General features: G+C 46.7%; 2 protein-coding genes and 2 non-coding genes across 15 annotated transcripts in view; 1 reads left to right on the forward strand and 3 right to left on the reverse strand.

The window, feature by feature from the left end:
- DENND2B (DENN domain containing 2B) overlaps positions 1-8,438 on the forward strand; it is a 266,149-nt gene extending 257,711 nt beyond the window's left edge. For all 12 annotated transcript variants that reach the window (XR_011969347.1, XM_072619488.1, XM_072619491.1 and 9 more), the window contains 3 exons: positions 2,632-2,871; positions 5,199-5,285; positions 6,050-8,438. Coding sequence is in view for 11 of the 12 variants with exons in the window: in XM_072619488.1 (XP_072475589.1) it covers positions 2,632-2,871; positions 5,199-5,285; positions 6,050-6,084 (362 nt within the window). In the remaining variant the exon portion in view is untranslated. The remainder of the gene's footprint in view (positions 1-2,631; positions 2,872-5,198; positions 5,286-6,049) is intronic.
- Positions 8,439-13,369: 4,931 nt separating this feature from the next.
- RPL27A (ribosomal protein L27a) lies at positions 13,370-15,698 on the reverse strand. Its single transcript, XM_072619505.1, has 5 exons — positions 15,486-15,698; positions 15,129-15,192; positions 14,969-15,044; positions 14,012-14,186; positions 13,370-13,557 (listed from the first exon to the last, which is right to left on the reverse strand). Exons 1-5 carry the CDS (start codon positions 15,486-15,488, stop codon positions 13,429-13,431), a joined length of 447 nt encoding a protein of 148 aa, XP_072475606.1. The 5' UTR covers positions 15,489-15,698; the 3' UTR covers positions 13,370-13,428.
- LOC140512940 (small nucleolar RNA SNORA3/SNORA45 family) lies at positions 13,693-13,824 on the reverse strand. Its single transcript, XR_011969993.1, has one exon. It is a non-coding gene; the product is annotated as a small nucleolar RNA SNORA3/SNORA45 family (small nucleolar RNA).
- Positions 14,608-14,738, reverse strand: LOC140512941 (small nucleolar RNA SNORA3/SNORA45 family). Its single transcript, XR_011969994.1, has one exon. It is a non-coding gene; the product is annotated as a small nucleolar RNA SNORA3/SNORA45 family (small nucleolar RNA).
- Positions 15,699-22,846: the final 7,148 nt, after the last annotated feature.

Below are 22,846 nucleotides of genomic sequence, written 5' to 3' on the forward strand. Positions count from 1 at the left end.
AAATCATCCTGGAGAATCTTCCCAGGTTACACCCCTGCCCAGGTCCCCATTGTGGTCACTTACAGGGAAGCTTACTTAAATATTCAGCTTTGTTTAAATTTCTCAGGTCATAAGAGTGAAGGGAGGCCCATTGGCCACTCCCTTTGGTGCCAGTTGATGTGCAGAACTGTTCCTGTCCTGCACAGGGCTTTCTTGGTGGGGAGAGGGAGTACATACAGGGTCTCTACTGATCAGGGGGTCAGGACCCAGATTTGGCCTTGATATTTAAGTGTGTATGGTATGTGTTAAGGGTAGGATGGAAGGATTCTCCAGGCTGGAGAATTCACATGGAAAATGTTCATTTAGGACCTACTTTGTGAATTGTGCTATACTAGGCAGGTTGAGGAGTGCCAGCCTTGCCCTCTGAGAACCAGTAATTCAATTCTGGAGAAGACACAGGCAGGCCAAAGAATTAAGGAGCAAAACACAACCCAGGTCTAGAGAAGCATGAACATTTACTGGCTTGGAGTTCTGAGCAAGGCCCCCTGGAGGAGGTGGGGTTTAAATGTTTCCCCTTCCCTTCCTTAAAATAGCTTTATTTTATTTTTAAAATTATGAACTTAATGAACCAGGACATTTCAACACACAAAGAACATAAAAGAGGATTATATATGTGAATCTGAGTCTCTCGTATGGAAGGCTTTTTTATTTTATTTTATTTTTTGCTCCTGAATTAGCATTCATTTGTTCTTTCTTTATTTTTGTTTTTATTTTTTAAAATTTATTATTTTTATTATTATTATTTTTCTTTTTTTATTATTTTGTTTTCAGTGTTCTACAATCACTTCCATAGATCTTAGATTTTTTCCTCCCTCCCCCCTCCTTCCCTCCCACCTCCCCACTCCCTCCCTGAGACAGCGTACAATTTTATATAGGTCCTACACAAACATTCCCATTAAATACATTCTCACCTTAGTCATGTTGCATAGAAGAATTAAATGAGTGGGAGAAACCATAAAACAAACCTAAACATAATATAAAAGAAAATGATCTGCTTCATTCTGCAATTGAATTCTTTCTCATTTTGCCTCAAGTCCATTGGGAATTATTTAGGTCCTTATATTGCAATGAAGTACTAAGTCTACCAGAAACATTCCTCACACACTGTGGTCGTTGCTGTGCACAGAGTTCTCCTGGTTCTGCTCCTTTCGCTCAGCATCAGATCATATAAGTCCTTCCAGGCCTCTCCGAAGTCTTCCTGTTCATCATTTCTTATAGCACAATAGTTCTCCATTACATTCAAATACCACAACTTGTTCAGCCATTCCCCAATTGATGGGCATCCCCTTGATTTCCAGTTTTTGGCAACTACAAAGAGAGCTGCTATAAATGTTTTTGTACATGTGGGACCCTTTTCCATTTTTATGATCTCTTGGGGATACAGTCCTAGAAGCGATATTGCTGGGTCAAAGGGTATGCACATTTTTGTAGCCCCTTGGGCATAGTTCCAAACTGCTCTCCAGAATGATTGGATCAGCTCACAGCTCCACCAGCAATGAATCAGTGTTCCAACTCTCCCACATCCTCTCCAGCATTTATCATCTTCCTGTTCTGTCATGTTTGCCAATCTGATAGGTGTGATGTGGTACCTCAGAATTGTTTGGATTTGTGTCTCTCTAATCAAAAGTGATTTAGAGCATTTTTTCATATGACTGGATATATTAAACATGATAACACCAACGTTGCACAGTTGGTTTATGACCCTCCTTATATTTCCTTCTCTCTCCTGCATATTTTTTAATGTTTCTTTCTTTCCTCCTTCCTTCTTTCCTTCCCTCCTTCTTTCCTTCCTTCTCTCCTTCCTTCCCTCCCTCCTTCCTTCCTTCCTTCCTTCCTTCCTTCCTTCCTTCCTTCCTTCCTTCCTTCCTTCCTTCCTTCCTTCCTTCCTTCCTTCCTTCCTTCCTTCCTTCCTTCCATCCATCCATCCATCACTATTCCTGCCTGTTTCCCCCTCAAATAAAAACCCTTCCTTGTAATAATCAGTATAATCCAGCAAAATAAATTCTCACATTGCTAGTGTTTGAACATGGGAGGGCCGTGTCATCCATTGGTTTTCTGCCGGGATGTGGGAAGCACGCTCCACCAATTGGTTTTCTGGACTTAACGATTGTTCATCACATCGATCACATTTCTTAAGTCTTTGTTGTGGCTTATAAGTTATTTTCCTTTACATTATTATAGTGTCTAAGTGGATTGGCTCACTCTATTTTGCACTGGTTCATATGAGTCTTCCCCGATTTCTCTAAATTCATCCCTTTTCTATTTCTTAGCATTCCATTCCATTCCTATATCATCAATTTTTTCCAGCAATTTCCTATTTAATGAGCACCTACTTTTTCTTTTATGACAAAAAGTTCTTCTCCAAATACCTTCTTGCACATATGGGTTCTTTTTCTCTATCTTTGGCCTCTTTGGGATACTCACCTAGTTGTGGTATTGCCAGGTCCAGTGTAATGTATGGTTTGGTGACTTTTTGGGCATTGCTTTCCAGAGTGGTAGGACCAATTCCTAGCTCCACCAACAAGGCATGTCTTCCTGAAAGCCCCTTCACCAATTACCTCTTTCCTTTGTTTTTCTCTCTGCCCCTTCTAGAGTGTAATACCCTTAATGGGCTGGTATCTGAAGTGTTTATTCGTTTTTTTGTGGAGACCATCGGGCACTACTCTCTGTTTCTAACTCAAAATGAGAAGGGGGAAAGAGCCTTCCAGCGGGAAGCCTTCCGAAAGTCTGTGGCCTCTAAGAGCATCCGCCGCTTCCTGGAGGTTTTCATGGAGTCTCAGATGTTTGCTGGCTTCATTCAGGATAGAGAGCTGAGGAAGTGTCGGGCCAAAGGTAAGAAGGGGGAGGATGGGGCCGGGACAACCACAAGGGCCTCCCATTTCGTTTATTGATACCATCACCAGAGCTGGTGTTGTGCAGCCTTCCAGGGTGTCAAGAGTTGGACAAGGATCAGGCCTCCTTGACTTTCCATTTTCTCCTGAAAGGGAGGGTCAGCACTCCCTGTGGGAGGCCTGAGAAGGACCTTGCACCTAATTTCAGGTTCTTTCTATATATGGGTCCCCATCCCCGAGGCGTTCTTTCCAGGTAGAATTTCTACCAGCATATAACATGGTGACTGCAATGGCTTCTTCCCTCTTTGTACTGGGAAGCTAAGGATAAATGTAGCAGTATGGGGAAGGGGAGCATTCTCTTGATAGCCATGGGCTGGTCACCCTTTCTTCAGACTTGTTCTGCTTGCCCCAGATAGCAGGACTAGGGTTGGTGGGAGATCCAGCCTCAGGCTCTCCATATAAAGAAAAGCATGCCAATAAAATGAGGCAGTTTACTTCAGGAGGTTGTGAGTTCCCTAGTGCCAGAGTGCATGTAGGGATGTGTTGGTGTGATGGTGTCTAAGGTCATGCATGTGGGGATGTGTTGTCAATGGGTGATGGTGTCTAAAGTCATACATGTAGGGATGTGTTGGTGTGATGGTGTCTAAGGTCATGCATGTGGGGATGTGTTGTCAATGGGTGATGGTGTCTAAAGTCATACATGTAGGGATGTGTTGGTGTGATGGTGTCTAAGGTCATGCATGTGGGGACGTGTTGTCAATGGGTGATGGTGTCTAAAGTCATGCATGTGGGGATGTGTTGGTGTGATGGTGTCTAAGGTCATGCATGTGGGGATGTGTTGGTGTGATGGTGTCTAAGGTCATGCATGTAGGGATGTGCTGTCAATGGGTGATTGTGTCTAAAGTCATACATGTAGGAATGTGTTGGTGTGATGGTGTCTAAGGTCATGCATGTAGGGATGTGTTGTCAATGGGTGATGGTCTCTTCTAAACATGGATATTCCATGATCCCATTATAAATGCCCTGAAGGCAGGATCAGTGCCATGGGTATCTGTGTGTCCCTAGTGCCCAGCACAGGGCTTTGCAGATGGCAGACACTTTGATAAATGTTTGTTAAATGGAATGGGGACCAGATTTTTAAAAAACCAATTCCATGAGAAGATTGAGCAGTTTTGGAGTTTTTTGAAGAAACATGAATTGCATGTGCACCGCCCTGGCCAAGGCCCTGGCTCCAGCCTCCCTAGGTGCTCAAGCCTTACAGTAGTTCCTCACATATTTGGTGGACACCCTGGTAGCCCCTTTGCCCTGCCCATCTCTCTTGTGCTGTGTGCCTGGACTGCTTCTTTTTCCAGTCATACATGCTGTAAATAGTCTCTCTGAGCCTGTTTCCACATCTGTCAAGTGGGGATAATCGCCATTAGAGGACCTGCCTCGAGGGTTGTCACAAAAAAGACCAAATGAGATCATGGTGAACATTTTACGTAGCATTTTACACGTATGACCTCTTCTGAACTTCACAATCACCCTGTTAATCAGGTGCTTGGCAAACCTTAATGTCCTCTGTTGCTATTCAGTCGTGTCTGACTCTTTGTGACCCTTTTGGGGTTTTCTTGGCAGAAATACTGGAGTGATTTGGCGTTTTCTTCTCTATCTCATTTTACCAATGGGGTAACTGAAGCAAATAGGGTTAAGTGACTTGCCCACGGCCACACATCTAGTAAGTGTCTGAGGCTGGATTTGAGCGCAGGAAGAAGAGTCTTTCTCTTTTCAGGCCCTATGCTCTCTGGCGCCACCTTGTGGCTCCCAAAGTGCTTTATTGAAGATAGCTATTTATTATTTGACATCAGTGTGGCGAAGTAGATAGATCAACAGGCCTAGAGTTCAAATCCTGCCTCACACACTTAACAGTTGTGTGACCCTAGGCAACTCACTTCACCCCTGCTTGCCTCAGTTTCCTCATCCGTAAAATGGGGATAATATAGCACCAGGGTTGTGGTGGAAAGTGAGGTTCCATTGAGATAATATTTTTTATACATCACAGCTAACATTTCTACAGCACTTAGCATGTGCTGGCATGGTGCTAAGTGCTTTACAATTATTACCTACATCTTGCTGTAATTTTGGTCATCATTGGCATTACTGCCATCTCAGACGTCAGCCCTGGCCCGTCCCCCCAGCCCTTTCTTCCCTGCTGCCTAATGTTCGAACAGGGTAGTCATGTAACATTAGGGCTGAGTCTCAGGAGTCCCCTTTATCGAGGCTTATGCAATAAAGTCTCCATAATTCATCTGTCTGGTGATGGCTCTCCCTCCCCTCTCCTCTTGCCAGGCCTGTTTGAGCAGCGAGTGGAGCAGTATTTAGAGGAACTTCCTGACACAGAGCAGAGTGGAATGAATAAATTTCTTCGAGGCCTGGGTGAGTGGCTACTTCTGTGAGAACCAGCTGGGGTCTGCCTTGTGCTGACAAGGGAGATGCAGGGCAGAGGGGAGGGCATGGAGGTGATCTAGCCCTGGAGAGGTTATTCTGGGGCAGAAATCTTTGAAGAATATCTGTATCCCATCCTGACTCCTCAGTGGGGGGAGATGTCATCTTTTGTGGGAGCTTATTCTGGGAGGGTGGCCACAGGAAAAGGGGCAACCATAGTTCTTGGCTAAGCATCCTGCAGAGGCCAGGCTATGATCTTTTTTCCCAAGGGGGTGAGTGAGAGTTTCTTGGTTGAGACACACTCAATACAGAACATTCTTATTTCCAGGACAGGACAAGACAGGGCCTGGGGAAGGGACAGTTCCTGAGTGGTCCAGTTCAAATGTGCTGGCCCTTTCCAAATTTACCTCCTTCCTCTTTAAGGAGGCTAGGTGTTGATTGACCAGGCAGAATAATTAAATCATAGAAGAACATTGCTAAAAAGGCCTTTTGAGAGAATCAGTTCCAACCCCCTCAGAGTAACTGAGAGCAGGGGACCTGTCCAAAGCCCACCTAGTTACTCACTGGCAGACTTGGGCCTGGTACTCTTGCCACTTATTTGGAGGATGGGTCTGTGGCATCTGTAACTTTGTCTCTCTTTCTGGCCTGAGAGAGATGGAGAATTGGCCAGCAAGGAGGAAAGTGTATAACAGAGAGATGATGTTGACCCATTCCTATGAACATTTCGGGGCTTCCCCTTTCTCTTTGATCCACAGGCAACAAAATGAAGTTCCTTCACAAGAAGAATTAAATCTCTTCACCACCAGGAGACTATTTATCTGATTGAACGGAGAGCCCAGTGTCCACAGAGCCAGGGGCAGCGAAGATCAGGGGTCTCCCTTCCCCGATGCTGGCACAGAGTTCCTGCCTCCTGCCTCCCTGCTGACCACAGCTGCCAAGCCCCATCCACGCCCAGGATGTCCCAGGATGCGTTTGTAAATAATCTATTGTAAGCTTTTGGAACTGGTTTTGTAACGAGCAAGGAGAACGGTGTTAAATATTTGTATATTCCCGGGAGGACCATGCCATAGCATGGATCAAGTTTTGATTGGTGCCAACGACTGGTCACTTATGTGCAACTGACTGTCTCAGCCAAACCACTGACCTTTCCCTCAGAGGAGTCTGTCCCTTGGCCCAGAGCTGTGGCAGAGGGACTTGGATGCCTGAGGCCCCTGCTCCTGATCTGGGGAGCTGGAGAGCAGGGAAGCCATTTCATTGGTGCAAGAGGACAGGTTTTTATCTTACAGAGAGTTTCTATTTTTCTCTAGTTTTCTTTCTATCTCATTTGGAAACACCAAGGCCAGCCTGGCCACATTTGCAGCAAGGTACTTGGCTCCTAGATGCTCACACCCATATCCCCAACCTTCCTCCATTCCAAGTGATGATCAGTGAGCTGTCAAGAGCCCCTCACCTCTCCGCATTGTGACTGCTGGCACCAACTTGCCCCGTTTGCCCTTTCCTGCAGCCAGCGGCAGTGGCAATTTGGTACAGCAGGCCCATTCTCTGTAGTGTACGGGTGTGCCCAATAAAAGATGTACAGTTGTCTGGGTCCGAGGCTTTGTGTGTTGTTTCTTGGCCTCCCTGGTGGGAGCCGCTGCACTGCCAGGGGCTGGGGCTTTGCTAAAATATATACCAGCAGGCAAACAGAATCCAGCTTCCCATTAATAGGTCAGCCTCTAGACCTTTACACTGAACTTCCCCATCAAGAACAGATAGCAAGTCTTTGAAATACTTCAATGGTTCCTTTACCTAGAGCTCTTTAAGAAGGAAATAGTCTATTTTGGGGTTGCAGAAGTGTAGTGGCAGAGAGAGATGTGATCTCTAGAGCCCTTTTCCATTGAAGAATTGCTAATTTAGAATCATAGAAAAGTGCTGGAAAGAATCTTAGAAGTTATCTATTCCACTCTCCCATTCTATACAGGAATTCCCTCTAAATATCTCCAAGAGGTCCTTTAAACGAGAAGTTTGGGGTCTCAAGAGGCAGCCACTTTTCATTGTTGGAAAGTGGACTGCTCAAAGTTTTACCCTTTTCAATCCATAACTTCAGTCCCTTGGGTCCATTGAGGCCTGCGCAGCCTCCAACCTACCTGTGGTTTGGAGGAGCTACCTGCCTCATAGAGCAAAGTAGAGGGTTTTTCTGCTGGGAAGATGAAGACATTTTCTCCCAGGAAAGAGTCTCCCTACATGGTCACTCAGGGTATTTGCCACCAGGGAGAGCGGGGGTAGTGAAGGAGGTCTGGCCTGCTTGACAGAAATGGGTGGGGATGGAGAATTGAGAATTGAAGAGATTTCTGTTCTTTGAGCCCAGCCTGGGCTTCTTTTTATATTCTGATGTTTCTGCAATGGGATTTGTAGAAGATGTCTTAAGAAAATGAAGGAGCCTGTTACAGAGAGATCACAGGACCAGCAGGACCTGAAGAACTGTGAGACACTAGTCATTGTAATGTCTTAGCAAGTTCTAAGTTGAGGTGTTTTATCTCCTTGGGGGGCTGCACGAGTTCCTCCATAGAATTGTCCCCTTCCTAAAGGTGGCAGAGGTGAGTAGCTACTACATGGTGGTAGGCAAGGGGCGTGGGGTGGAGGGTCTCAGGTAAATACTGAAGTCTTTTGTGGCTTTGTACCCACCCCAGCTGCCTCCTCTTCTAGGCTTATCTTCCCAGGGACCATCAGGCATGACTTAGTTCAGAAGGAATGGTGGGGGTGAGGAATTCAAGACTGGGAAACCCACCCTGCTTAGCTGCAGGTACTGGTGAATCCTACCATTACCATGCACTCGGGAAAGCAGGCTAGTGGTTCAATTAGCCTGGCACTCTCACTTGGATTGCCCTTGTGACAGTGAAGCAAACTGTGTCCATCATTCACCCACCATGGCTTGCTGCCTTTCAAGACAGAACTTTCCTTTGTTTCCCCCTCCCCTATCCCATCACCACACCTTGACTGGGAACACACCTATTACCTGCTGACCAAGGAGCTGAAAGGAACTCACTGCAGTCGTTTCATGTTCCTGATGCAGTCTAGATCAGTACTGCTTCTGATCTCCGGGAACCCTGCTGCTCATGTTCACTAAGGATTTTGTACTTGTTTCATTAAAAAAATATATATATATCCTTTCTTTTCTTTTCTTTTCTTTTTAAGACTGAATCTCCCTCTCTTGCGGCCTGCTCACCTCAAGTCTCACTCATCATCATTAACTTGCTTCCTTTCCAGGTCGGCTTCAGCCCTCCCGGTGGCCCCTCTGGCCCGAGGCTCCCCGTATTCATCCCTATCTTAGCGCTAATATCCAGCTGGCTTAGCCCATTTCAGCTTTGAGCTTGGAGCTCAAGCCTCTCTGGTAGCAGGGCCGTGACAGCACATCTAGTTTGGGCTTGATTTTTCCAAAGGGTGAAGAGGACTTGGGAAGATTTCTTGGGTGTGGCTGATGAATACGCCATCCCTTCCGTCCGGCCTTCAGTGGGAAGGCTGTCAGAGACCAGGCAAGTTGTTTTGTTTCTGCCGAACTTTATCCCTTGACATTTCACATGATGGCAGGACAGGGAGGGCCAGGTCTCAGAATCGCTCCAGAGCCGGTACCTCGTGCTGGGTAAGACACGGACAGTTCTTGGAGAACAAGACGCTGGCGACTGGAGCTCCCAGGCTGTTTCCAAACCCAGGCCATCCATGTGTCCTTGCGTCTCCCTCGAGTGGTAGTTCTGCGGACTCCCACGATGTCTGACCGGCTGGCCTGTGTGAATGGTCATTTGTGATGGCTGGTCCTGGATCACCACCCCTCCGCAGTCACAGGCATGCACTCTACCGTGTGGTGCCTGTGTCAATTAAACAAAACGTTTCCAAAAAGATGAGCTGCCGCCTTGTGTCTGCAGGTAGCCTGATAACATACCGCACGGACGGGCTCTCGATCGGAAAGAAGGGAAGGGAGAAATGACACTCCATGGAGTGGTGGTAGCCAGCATTCATTAAGTGTGCCAGGCACGGCGGGCTGACCGCTGGGGATGTGGCTGATACAAAGGCAGCCCCTGCCCTCAGGGGCTCATCGGCTGCTCCGAGGAGATGGCACCCCAGAGGAAGGTGAGAGGAGCCCCGGCCTGCCCTGTCCTGGGGCCACGCTTTCCTTCCATCTCAAATAAAAGAGCTGGAGCAGAAGCAGGCCCGCCTGGCTTCACGGTGTCACAGACTTCTGTCTTTAACACATCCAGGGCTTCTGGCCAGCCTGCCTCACGCTGGCCGCGGGCGCGTCCTCCCAGCAGCGTGTCCTCACGGCCGGCCTCGGGGACGGTTTTTGGCAGTGTTCACCGCGTTTCAAGCTTTCTCGTCATTGTTCTGTCCGTTAGGGTGATCAGTGACCCTCGAGGTCCCACTGTAGTATTCTGGGGAGCCACGAGGCGCCCCTCTGTAAGACGGTGGGCCTGACGGAGCTCTCCGGGGCCAGGCTGCCGGGGGCCTCCCTATGCCCGGGCACCGGGCACCGGGCACCGCACTGACACCTGGCCGGTCAATAACCCTGCGGCGGCCTGCAACGTCAGGCCGTGAGACGGCGGGCGTGGCTGGCTCGTACGGACACCCCCCCCCCAACGGGTCAGCGCCCCCCCGACGCACAGCGGCCCCCCCGAAGCACAGCGGCCCCCCCCGGCGCCCGGCGCCCCCCCCGACGCACAGCGGCACCCCCCCGGCGCCCGGCGCCCCCCCCGACGCTTGGCACCCTCCCGACACACAGCAGGCGCCCCTGACGCTCGGAGGCCCCCCCTGACGCACAGCAGGCCCCCGCTCAGCGGCCCTCAGGCCTGTCCACGTGGAGGCCCCGCTCGCTGAAGGCCCGGATGACGTTGGCATTTTTTAACAACACTTTTTAGGTTAAGGCACGCCCGTGTTTCAGACACAACGCTACTGTCCACAGGTCCCACAAAGCTTTCGGGGGCGCTGCCAGGGCTTTCAGACATCCGCTGTTGTCTCTCGGGTCGGGATGGGGAGGAGGGCGTCCCTCCAGCGTCTGGGCCCAAGTCTTTGCAAGTGGGTGAGCGCACTGATTAAGCGCCCACTGTGTGCCTCTACGATACAAAGACAAAACAGCCGTTCTGCTGTCCAGGAGCTCACGGCCTAAGCAGAGACAGTGGGCCAAGGGCTGCGCACAAACACTCAACGATCCAGGGAGCATCCATTAAGCACCTAGGGTTTCCGGGGGCTGAGATAACCCCCGAGGGGGGGCCTTGGGAAAAGGCAGAAGCTGAGGTTTTAGCAGATGGGAGGGGGCAGCCAGCGTCTCTGGCCATTAGACTTGAGGCGGGGGCTCCTTATGCCTTAATACCACAGGGGTGGGCACATAGGCGCTTTGGGGGCACGGCAGCCATGATGAAATGAACCAGCCTTTATGTTTGAGGTTTGCAAGGGGCTTTTTGGGCGTCTCTCTATCCTCACAGCAACCCTGGAAGGGAGGGGCTAGTCTTCCCACTTTACAGATAAGGAAACTAAGGCAAGCCGAGGGGAAATGACTGGATCGAGGTCACCCTCTCAGTGACGTGCCCAGCACCTCCCGCTGATACAGGCCAGGGGCGGGACTCGAACCCAGGTCTTCTTGGCTCTCATTAAGCCCCGCCTCCCCGCCCCGTCTTCTCTCCGGATCGCCAGGGGCGTGGCCGCGATGACGTCTCAGGCAGACGCACTGAGGACAGGCGCTGTGGTTTGGACTGCGCGCTGCGAGGGGAGGGGGCGCGGGCTTCAGAATATCCGAGCTGAGTCGGCGGCGTCCGCTTCTCCCGGAACTGGATGGCTGCAGCCCCGGGGGCCGGTCGGCTCCTCTCACAGGATGCACTCCTCTTATAGTGGAGGGAAGGATGGGCCGTTTTGGAAAATGGAGGGAGGCTCGTTCAACTTCACTTCCGTTTCCGCTCCGGGGGAGGGGCCGGGGTGAAAGCCTCCTAGCGGAAGTGGCTCTGTTGTCGCGAGAACTTCGTGCACGAATTGCGCGGACGCGGAGCCCCTCCTCCCTGCGGAGCGGAAGCTGCCCCCTAGATCGCTGGCTGAATCCTGGAGTTCATCCCTTCCCTGGCCCCTCCCCTCTCCATGTCATTATACCGTAATTGGGCCTGACGTCTGCCCAACTCCTACGATCCAATGGGAGTGCGGTTTCCCCTCGGGTACCGCACCGAATGATTGGCAGGCCCTTCAGCCTCCACGGCGCATGCGCTGTACAGAGTCCAGTTCTTAAAAACACGGAGAGAGGCACAGGCTTAGCAGAGACCAGCCGAAGTGCCCTCAATTTTAAAAACTGCTTTAAGCTATCATTTCCGTGCCTGATCCGAGCAGCCTTCCTTCCAGACAAGGTGCTGATTCGTGAGGCTGCACACATCTTCACTGGCTTGTGCTCTTTAATCGGAGCTATGAAGGAGCACTCGTTTAAGGCACAAACTCCGTCCCTTGTTTCTATTTCTTTTCCTGCCTGACAGGAGAATGACATTCTGCCATTACGGAGGCCTTAGTACAACTCTACATGGCTTCTCTTTCTTGGAAGTTTATTAATTCAGTCCGTTCTTTTCTCTAGTGTGACCAAGTATGGTTTTTGTTGGTCGTGGGCAGCTAGGTGGCACAGTGGAGAAGGCACCGAGCTGGGGCTGGGGTCAGGAAGACCCCAGTTCAAACCCAACCAGACACTTATACTAGGTAGGTGGCCCCAGGCAAATCACTTAACTGTTTGCCTGTTTTTTTCATCCGTAAAATAATCAGGAGAAGGAAATGGCAAACCACGCTAGTATTTTTGCCAAAGAAAACCCCCAAAAGAGGTCACATAAGTATAAGGGACTTACTGGTCATGAATGGAGGAGATATATCCACCATCCTGACTTTGAATGCTTTGATGATAACAGCACTTCTCAAGTGTGGTGGGTCCCGGGACTCCCAAAACCCTTTGAGGGTTTTTTCTAGCAAGGCAAATGTCAGCAGACAGAATCCACATAAACAAAAGCTCTTTGGAGGATCATCAACTATTTTTAAGAGCATAAGGGGTCCTGAGAGCTGCATATATAACATTGGTGTAAGGACTCACCAATGACGCTCATTAACCCCTCCATTCCTTCTTTTACTGATGATAATGCTGCTCTTGTGTTTCTAACAGACACACTTTTAGTAGTTTTACAGTATTGGGGACGGTTTTGCTGAAAAAAGCCATGTCGTTTCATCCCAGTGTCATTCGTCGTCGATCACTGCACAACTCTGGTTGCTGTGTACACATTCTGGTTCTGTTCACTTCACTATCAGTTCATGTAAACTCCGAAGTGCAAATTTGACCTTGTAATTGCTACTCTCCTCTCCCCAACACAGCAAATACCAGTGATTCCAGATTGTCTCCATCATCAAATATAAACTGAGAAATTAAAGGCTCATCCATTAGCCTGGTCCTTACCCATTTTATTGCTTTCCTACACCTTCTCCCCTCCAGTTACTCAGAGTCCAGGCCCACTGTTGCACTGGCTGCTCCTTGCATGACTTTCCTTCTACCTGCTGTCTGTACAATACCCCTCCCTCCTGCCTGGAACACTTTCTCTCACTTGTGCCTCTCGGAACCCAAGATTACCTTGTGGCTACTTCAAATGTTTTCTATATATTTCTGTTCATGATTTCCCCATTAGAAGGTAAGCTTGAGAGTGGGGAGTGACCATCTGTGCTTTTTATTTATATTTCCAGTATATTTCAAGCCCCTCCCATAGCAGGGGCTTAATATATTCCTAATGATAGGAAGAGGAACTCAAGAAATAATTCTATTACCCACTTCCATGTTTGAAGAAATATTAACTATTCAGTATGAATATCATGTGTATGGGAAGACAGAATATAGGTATATAAATGTAGTCTGGTACCTAGGCACATAAAGCACTTAATAAATGGCTGTTGAATGAACACAGTGAAAGATTCAGTAAACAGCCTAACAGATAACAAACTGAGGGACCAAAGTTAACTTTGTAGTCATCTTTCTAAGTGACAGTTTTCTTGACCAAGAGGAGTAATTTATGATTTCCCAACCCATATACATTCAAATTAAAGCACCTTAATGTGGCAAAACCTAGGATGTTTAATAAAGACATTTGTTTTATTTTATAACATTGGATTTTTATGCCACAAGGACGCAGGCTCCACCAACCCCCTTGATTTTTTCCTCTGCTCTTCTGCTGAAGAATTTTGCCTTCACGATGACTGGCTGTTTGGGGAGTTTCCCTTTTCCTAGGACTTTGTAGTACCCCTAGAAAGTTGAAGGGGAGAAGCTTAAATAAGAACCACTGTCTTATCCAGCCCATTTACAATCAAAATAAAATTTACTAGTACCCAAAAGTGGATCCTTTGTTACAGTCCCCTAATCTTTCAAGTAAACCAAAATCAATGTAACTGACCCGGTGACTGACTGTGGCACCAGATGCCAAGGCCAGTGAATAAAGGTCAGAAGATTTTCTCCGAGGACTCTAGCACACCAAGACAACAGTTATTGCCAGAATGTGACTCTAGTCTCGGGTCAAAGACAAAGGACTGGTTTGTGGGTAAAATGGAGAAATTACCCAGTAAACATTATCACAAGGTTATACTGAACATGCAAAGGAAATATTTCTCTTATCCTCTACTTCAAGGTTCCCTTTCCAGCTTAAAAACCTGAAGCCTGAGAATGGTTACAGGTAGGCAACATGAAAGGTTAGCTGACTTACCGACCGTACAACATCAATAATAGGGGCAAGCCCCTCCTTGTTTTTGGCAGCATTAATCCTGGTCTGCTCACTGACCAGTGTCCACAGCTTATCAAGGTTGACAGTTGGGCAGTAGCTTTGGTTCTTCTTCAGGTGGTAATGCCTCATACCAACTTTCCCAAAGTAACCTGGATGACTGGTGAAAAAAAATCAGCATCATTCTGTGTCAGCTGCCTGTTCCTACCTGCCAAAGTCTGTCCAGAAAGGACAATCTCATTTTATATGAAGCACTTCAAAATATGATAGGTTTTACAAGTAAACAAAATGTTTGGGCCAGGAAGGTCCTTAAAAAGACCAAAATCCAACCCCATTTTAAAGATAGGAAAATTGGGACCTGGAGATGGCAAGTAGCTCCCCCAAAATCACTAAGTCTGCAATGGCAAAAGCCATTTCCTCAGTGAAAAGTTATCATTCACCCCAGAGGAGAGAGTTAGGGAGTTCTAAGTTTTCAAACCCAGGTCCAGACACTGACTAGCTGCGGGACCCGGGGCAAATCACTAAGCACTCAGTTTAACCAAGACCTCAGCCTAAGAGGGTGGGGTTCAGAGTTTGTTTATGAGTATTCCTAACCCGGTGACTGGGTGCATCAAGAGCTGACCAGCCAGCGAACAGAGTTAGCGGTTACTTTTCGAGGACTTTAGCACACCACGAGCACAGGCGATGCCGAGATGTGACTCTAAGTCTCGGTTTCACGGCAACATTTACCCGTAGACATCACAAAGGCTAAGGTCCGCAAGTGTGGCCCGTGAGTCTCCAATCTTTAAACACGAAATGTTAACCTCAGCTCTTCTGGGTCACTACCTTCCTCCCGTCTTCTCCCCTCGCCCCCCACACACAGCAGGCGCTCCATACACGTGTCGCAATGAAAACTGAACCCACGAGGGGGCCCTGCCGGGGGCGGCACAAGCCAGCACTTACTATTTGTCGAAGTTGATCCGGTGATGGTGCAGCCCTCCAGCATTACCGCGGCCTCCAGGGTGCTTCCGGTGCTTGCCTGGAGGGAGGGAGCCCTGAGTTACCGACCGCAGGCCCGGGCCCACCTCCCGCCGCGTGGCCCTCCCCGCTGGCCGTCACTCACCGATGCGCCCGTGGCCGTGGCTGACGTGCCCGCGGAGCTTCCGCGTCTTCCTCAGTCGGGAAGGCTGCAGGGGAAAAGAGTCGGGGCGTCGGGGCGCGGAAGGCGGCGCCAGCAGGGGCCCCTGCGCCGTCCGGCCGCGCGCGCCCCGAAATGCGGCCTGGCTTCAGGCCCGGGTCGCGTGGCCACTCCCGGCCCCTACCCTAGGGATTCCGCGAGGAGAGGGCAGGGCGGAGGAGAGGAGAGGGAGGGAAGAAAAGGAGCCAGAAGTAAGGATCCCTGCCATGCCGCCCGCGAGACGCACCTGCCTGGCTGGGCCAGGCCGCCCCGGGCCCGGAGACCCCCGCCGCAGTCACCTACCATGTTGCAGGCCGCCGCAAAAGAGAAAAGGAAGCTGCGCCGCAAGTGTCGCGAGAAGAGCAAAGCCAGCGCATACGTCACTTCCGTTCGCGGGGGGCGGAACCAAGGGAGAGACTAGTTGTCGCGCATGCGCCCCGAGGAGGGGGCTGGTCTTACCTCGGGGGCTGGGGTTGCCTGTCTTCCGTCTCCTCCTCTGCCCGAGGCGGAGCGGGGCGGAGCTGAGGGAGGAGACGAGCCGAGGCCTGCGCGCTAGGGCCAGCCGAGGCTAGCTTTGGGCCTGCCTTGGTCACCCCGCCCCTCTGCTCTCTGAAGTGTCAGCCTCCGCCGGGCCCGGGGTCGGCTGCGTTTTTGCTGCCCCGCCCTGGCGGCCGCCCAGCCGGCCGCCCCTCTCTCCCAGCCCCCCATTTCCCCTTGAGGTCTCCGAGCTGGAGGAGGGGCTTCTGAAGGCGCTTCTGCCCACTAGGAGCTCGTGACTGCGCAAGCGCCTTCGCCGCCCGGGCCTCAGTTTCCTCTTCTGTAAAATGAGGGGACTGGACCAGAGAACGCCCCAGGTCCTCCCCAGCTTGAGCTCGATGGCCCTAGGAGGCTTACCTGAGAATGCGAGCCCGCCCTTCCGAGCCGTCCTAAAGCCCACCTGCTCAAGCCTTAATGCCCTGACTTCTAAAATGCGTTGTAAGGCTCTGGGAAAGTAAGCAAAGCGCTTTGTAAACAAAGCGCCGTGTTCTCCTGCCTAAGCGGAGGAGAGATCACGGGTAAAATGAGGATTCTGTTAGCATCTTTAAGCCAACACTGACCCTAATGTTGTTCCCTTGGGAGTAGTCTTGGCCAGGAGAATCAGAGAGCCATGGATGGAGATGCTGAAAGGACTTTCAGGTCATCCAGTCCAATTTTCCCGTTTTCCAGGTGAATTAGTAGAGTGCAGAAGTTAAGTGGTCTGTGGCCTTGCAGGTAGTAGTAACAATAACAGCAGTCTGTTACTTTTATACTACTGTGTTACATGACTATGTTACTATGTGTCACGCACTGCGCTAAACACTTTCCAATTAGTATCTTGTTTTATCCTCGCAACAACCCTGGGAGGGGGAGGTGCAATGATTACCCTCATTTTACAGATGGGAACACGGGGGCAAACAGAAGTTAAATGACTTGCCAGGCTCACACAGCTACTTAGTGTCTAGGGCTGGATTCAAACCCAAGTCTGTCCTGACTCCAGATCCCGTGTGGCATCTATCGTGCCACCAAATAGTAGATAGCAGAATTGGAATTTGAACATGGGTCCTCTGACTCCAAATGCAATGCTTTTTGCTCCACTCTACCTTGTCTATACCATTTCTGTCTCCACTTCGGGAATGCAGTCAGAGGTTCCAAAGCTTCCTCATACGGATGTGTTTGGTTTTTAGAAAGAGAAAAAGTCATTCAAGGACATATATAGTGAATAAGGTAAGTGAGCAAATGGAATAAAATGATTTTTGACCCAAAATAAAATGTAATATAGAAATGGGAATGATTTGGGGGGAGGGGAGGGATGTCCTGGACTTACTTCTGAAGCTTTTTCAAAGAGGAGTGCAGAAAGGTGAACAGTGGCATCATCCCTGGAGTGTGTACTTTTTAGGGTGATGGCTTTGAGCAGCACCAACACTGAAATTATCAGTCTCATTACTTCATAGTTATGCCTCACTTTGATAAATACTGACTTTTATGGAGCATTTTAAGGTTTACAAATCACTTCTCTCACCATAACCCTGTGACAGTAAGGTAATTTATTATTCACATTTTACAAGAGGAAACTGAAGCACAAATCGTTTGAATGATTTTTGCAGTGTTGCCCAGCTTGTCAGCACTAGACTCAGGGCTTGGACTCAATCAATCAACAAACAGTTATTAGCTGCCTACTGTGAGAATGGATAGAAGACTTGCCTTGGATAGACAGGACAGTTCTGGTCCAAGTCCCACTTTTGACACATACTGGCTTTGTGACCCTGAGCAAATCACCCACACTGCCTTTGGTCTAGGCAACTTTCTAAGATTATAAAACTTCAAGGAAAGTGCTAGTCTACATTTCTATAGGGTTTTCCTGAATTGGGAATTCCTTATGCCAATGAAAGGTCCAGTCTCTGGCACCTATTATGTCCTAGGGACTGTGCTAGGAACCAGGGTACAAATACAAAAAATGAAATGCCTTCTCTCCAGGAGCTGACATTTTGTCATTAGAGAAAACTCATCCCCAGTTATTTAAGATTTACCCTCAATGTTGTGACTTAGGTAGCACAAACATTACCCTCATTTTATAGATAATAATAACTGGAATATAGCAAACAATGTAGGACTATATGCACTATTTTCTCTTTTTAAGTCTGTGAGGCAGGTACTACAGATAGTATCCCTGTTTTATGGACAAGTTCAAAATGTTGAGCTTGTCCCAGGATCCCAGCTAGTGTCAGAGCTAAGTCTTAACTGAAGTCCACATCCAGTGAAGGCTCTTTCTATTGCACTGTGTGTGCTGCCTCATGACCAAAAAGTCATTTTCTGTAGAAAAATTTGGAACTTCCAAAGAGATGCTTATTATGGACAAATTTAAGGGTGAAACATCAATGTTTTTCTGATGCATGTATTATTAAAACAGATTGACTTTGAACATTCTTCATACATTTATTGCAAATAGTTTCAATAATGTTCCATGAGAAATCATTTTGTTCATTTGCTAAACAGATGACAAATTGATATCCAGCACCATGATTTGACTGCAAAGGCCAATATTCTTAGTACACATTAACAACTATTCACATTTCTTTAGGATTTTAAAGTTTACAAAAGTACTTTCCTTATAATAACCCTTGGAGGTGGAGTGTGCATATATTTATTATCTCCATTTTACAAATGAGGAAACAGAGGGCCAGATTTGCCCATAAGTGGTTTTTTTCTTTTGAACCAGATCTTTTATTTTCATTTATGCAGGACACTCCCAGCAAGGAAATTCCCCCATTAATGTGTATCTACAACTGCTTTCCAATTTAGAGAGTTGCCTGGCGGGGGTGCTGAGAGGTTAAGGGAGGTTAAGGAAGTTGCCTAGGATCACACAGCCTGATCCTATTAGATGAGACCTGAATCTAGGTCTTTCATTTTTTTCTTTCTTTCTTTCTTTCTTTCTTTCTTTCTTTCTTTCTTTCTTTCTTTCTTTCTTTCTTTCTTTCTTTCTTTCTTTCTTTCTTTCTTTCTTTCTTCCCTTCCTTCCTTCCTTCCTTCCTCCTTCCTTCCTTCCTTCCTTCCTTCCTTCCTTCCTTCCTTCCTTCCTTCCTTCCTTCCTTCCTTTCCTTCCTTCCTTCCTTTCCTTCCTTCCTTCCTTCCTTCCTTCCTTCCTTCCTTCCTTCCTTCCTTCCTTCCTTCCTTCCTTCCTTCCTTCTTTCTTTCTTTCTTTCTTTCTTTTTCTTCCTTCCTTCCTTCTTTTCTCTCTTTCTTTCCTTCCTTCTTTCTTCCTATCTATCTACCTATCTGCCTGTCTGTCTACCTATCTATCCATCTATATCTATCAACCATCAATACACTATCAACTGTCTATCCACTGCTCTATGTTGCATTTTTACATTCCATCTGTTAGAAAGTCCTTTCTTTTCCATTGCTCTGTGTAATTCTTATGAGGAGGGCAAAGCACTAGAATGCTAGATCACAAATCATATTCATTTCTGTATTCTTTGTTTAATTTCATCTTCTAGCCTAGAATATTCTCCTGTGTCCTTCCCACTTATCCAAAATCTCCATTCTTCAAGATCCAACTCACATTCTACTTCTTCAGAAAGTTTTTCCTGACCATCCTAACCATACTGTTCCCTTCTTGTCTTATAGCAGTTATTCTCTTATCTTTCATTTTATACTTATGTGCCTTGTGACATCTCTTGTCTTTGCTATAGCTTAACTTTTCATGTTATACCATGGGATTTGTCTCCTAAATTCATTCACCTAAGAGCAGGAAAGAAGGACATCAACAGGGACAGATAAAGAAGAGCATTATGCCTTCATGGTGACCAAATCGTTCTCCCTGCACAGATTCACCAGACATGGGCAGGAATCTCACATGATAGGCAGAGCCCTGGAGAGGTTTTAATCTGTATTGTAGGAAGGAATACTTATACTGATGAGATCAGAGATTCATTAAAATAAGTACTAAAGTATTCATTTTAAAATGGGGAATATCTGCCTATGTTTATGTTTCTTCTCTCCAATTAAACTATAAGATTCTAGAATTATTAGGACTGGGACTATCTTATAACTTCTTTATATACCGCCAGTCTTCTGCCATAATAAACATATTTAGTGAATATCTGTTAACCGAAAGAAAGCCAGGTGGTAACTAGCAGCAGAACTGGCATTTTGTTTAGGTGGGGGATAAGTAAGGTGTCAGTAAGTAATAGGAGACTGGCTGATGGGGGTCAGGGCTTCAGGGCATGCACAGGCCAACCCTTATGTGGGGTTTGGTGAACCTGCTTCTGGAAAACTATGATGACATGTAAGGGTTGGGCCCCTGATTCTGTGATTATCTTCTGTCTGCTTCCTATGTGGTGAAAAAAAGCCTCTTCATTGGTTGCTGAGCTAGAATTTGCAATAGAGAAACTCACCCATTATTTCTTCTTGGAGACTTTTGAGTGAGAAGAACAAACTGTGCTGGACTGCTTGGTTGGGAAGAGGTCTTGGACCCTCTCTTGCCTGGTCACCATGAAGGCATGGTTATTCTTTATCTCTCTCTGTGGACTTCCATTCTTTCCTGCTCTTAGAAGAATGAATTGAGAAGACCAAATTGACTAGCCTATGATCTTATGGTTTTTGAAAGATTGAAAGAGGTCTAGGAACTGGAATATGTAGCTGACTTTACTGATAATTGAGACTAATGAGAAGCCATCTCTGAAGTGTGACCTGCTCACCCCAGCCTGAAGTGGATTGACCCAGTAGCCATGTCCCGTAATTAAGGTAATGACTGTTCTATTGACTATGCCACACTCGGAAGTGAACTCAGTGCTAGTAAGCATGTTTGTAATTATCATTTTAAGCTTGAGGCCACTCTCTTCAGGAACTGAGGTATAGAGGGGAGAGCATGCCCCATTCAGGAAGGACATTTTGTAATTTGATTCTTGCTGTATCTTTTTAGTAAATTTTTCTTTGTAACAACTCCTAGATATTAACTGGTTAAATGATATGGAGAATATACTGACTGATAAGTGATACTGGGGGAATACATCAGATAAGGGCTCAAGTTGATAGGATCAGGGAAAAAAAAACTATCCCTTAGGGGATACAGCCTTGAGGGCACACAGGAGCCTTGTTCTGAGGATCCTATGGCCAGTGCTAGTATGGTTAGGAGAATAGCTCATTACATATAATTCTGCTTTTTCAAATCTTTCAACAAGGTTTTAGAAGAGAAATTATCCAAGGGAAGGTTATGTTCCCCACTCTGAAATTTCCTATTCTTGCTTTTTGGAATTTTGAAGAGAATTATGGTAAATGTGGCATTCTCTCTGAATTCCCTAACATGTGCCATGTATATAGATGGCACTTAATAAATGCTTGTCAAATCAAACTAAGTTGGTTTCTGTAGGCTGCCTTCAAACATGAACTACCTCAAATTCTTTCAAGTATGAAGGTTGTTTGATGTTTATTTTTCTTGCTCTGCAGCTTCCTATGATTTGGAAAGGTTATATCACCTTTATTTTTCAAGGGGGCAGCAGTGGACTTCTTATTCAGAGCTAGAATGTGTGATCTTTTCTAAGTAATGACAGTTTGTGTTAGAATCAAAAATCTAGTTTGATTCAGTAATTCTTGATGAAATAGCATGTGGAGAAGCTCTCAAAGACTACCTACATATATACATCTGGAGTTTTCCTCAGAACATATGAAAAAAATCATCTGGCTCATGGGCTGAGACTCGTGAGTTTTTTCTCCTTGCTTTGTGAAGCTTTTTAGTTTAGTTTTTTTTTTTTTTTGAGTGGATTAAGAAGATGCAGGAAGACAAGACAGTATGATACACTTGTTCTTGGAAGCCTTTCAGGGAATTGAGATTAGAGATTCTTCTAGTAGAAAGGAACTATAGAAGCAAAATGCAAAAAATAAATGGAGAAATTCTATCAGAAATAGGAATCTTTTCCTCTTCAGTTTGGGCATAATTGTAAAGAGATTAAGCACATTAAAAGGAAGAGCTTGAAGATTCCCCCTGATATTTTCACACTATTGTTTTGGCAATGGCGCATAGAACTAAGTAGCCAAAGAATTACAAGTGAGGGTCAGTGGCTGGGCTCATGGTGGGCATATGACTGCAACATATTTCAAATAAAGAATTGCACAGGAAAAGTGGCATTAAAGATGTCAGCAGCAGCAGATAGGCTAGTCATGTGTTGGGAGCAAGGGTTTAGCAAAGGATAGTCTCTCTATTTGACTGGCATATGCACAGATGAAAAGAGGACCAAGATGTTGAGACACCTGCCCTGCACAGATTTACGAGAATACATAGACAACAGTCTCACAGGATAGGCAGGGATGGAGGGTTTTTGATCTGTATTGTTGAAAAGAATACTCATTGATGAGATCAAAGATGCATTAAAAATACTAAAGTATTTTCATTTTAAAATGGGGAATATCTGTGACTTCAGGAGATTTATGGCCATATAATAAGCTGGGGGAGAGAAGTTGTGCTTTATTCTAAGTGGGGCCCAAAGTAAATGTAGGAAAAAAAAAAGAATGGCATAAAATTGTCCATTTTCAACCACAAAACATTCCCAGTTTTTTCGGTGGAGATAATGAAATTAGGATGAAAAATGCTGGCTTTGTCTTTGTATCCTAGGCCTACTGTGTATGCCTAATACAATGCCTGGCACTGAGAAGGCACTTGAAACATGTCTATTAAATTAAATTAAAATTGTAGAAGAATAATAGAGCATTAAGTGAGGAATAACTAGGTGAATATTTGGGTCATGGTCCATTGCTATCCTTGGCAACTTTTATTAACCTTTGCAATTTTCAGTTCTGTTGTATGACTCAGAGTAATATAATAATTCGTGCTGAAATTAATGCTTTTGTGAGTAAAAGAGTTGGAGAGAAATTATCTGCAAGTAATTAATAATGTTTATATATAGGCTTTATTTTCTTTTCAAAATTCCAGTCTGGGGCTTACACTGGTCCAATTGACCAGGCAGTTGTTGCAGCCCCAGTTTGTGAACTATAATCTGGGTTGGATTTTCTCAGGGTGCATGGAGAAGAGTAAGTTAGAAAGCCTTGCTTCCCCATTCTAGTAAAGACAGAGGCAAAGATAAAAAGAGAAAAGGGTGGAAGACACATGTAGAGGAAAAGGGAATAGCAGTTAACTGTTGCCTTCAGTTCTA

This window comes from Notamacropus eugenii, chromosome 6 (assembly GCF_028372415.1).
Source record: "Notamacropus eugenii isolate mMacEug1 chromosome 6, mMacEug1.pri_v2, whole genome shotgun sequence".
Classification (NCBI taxonomy): Eukaryota; Metazoa; Chordata; class Mammalia; order Diprotodontia; family Macropodidae; genus Notamacropus; species Notamacropus eugenii.

Bases quoted from the DNA above. Each gene is read 5' to 3' on its own strand.
- RPL27A (XM_072619505.1), bottom strand. The intron at 15,045-15,128 runs GTGAGTGACGGC...CCCTCCCTCCAG, and splicing joins CCACGGCCACGGGCGCATCG to GCAAGCACCGGAAGCACCCT. The intron at 13,558-14,011 runs GTAAGTCAGCTA...TCAACTTTCTAG, and splicing joins TTATTGATGTTGTACGGTCG to GGGTACTACAAAGTCCTAGG.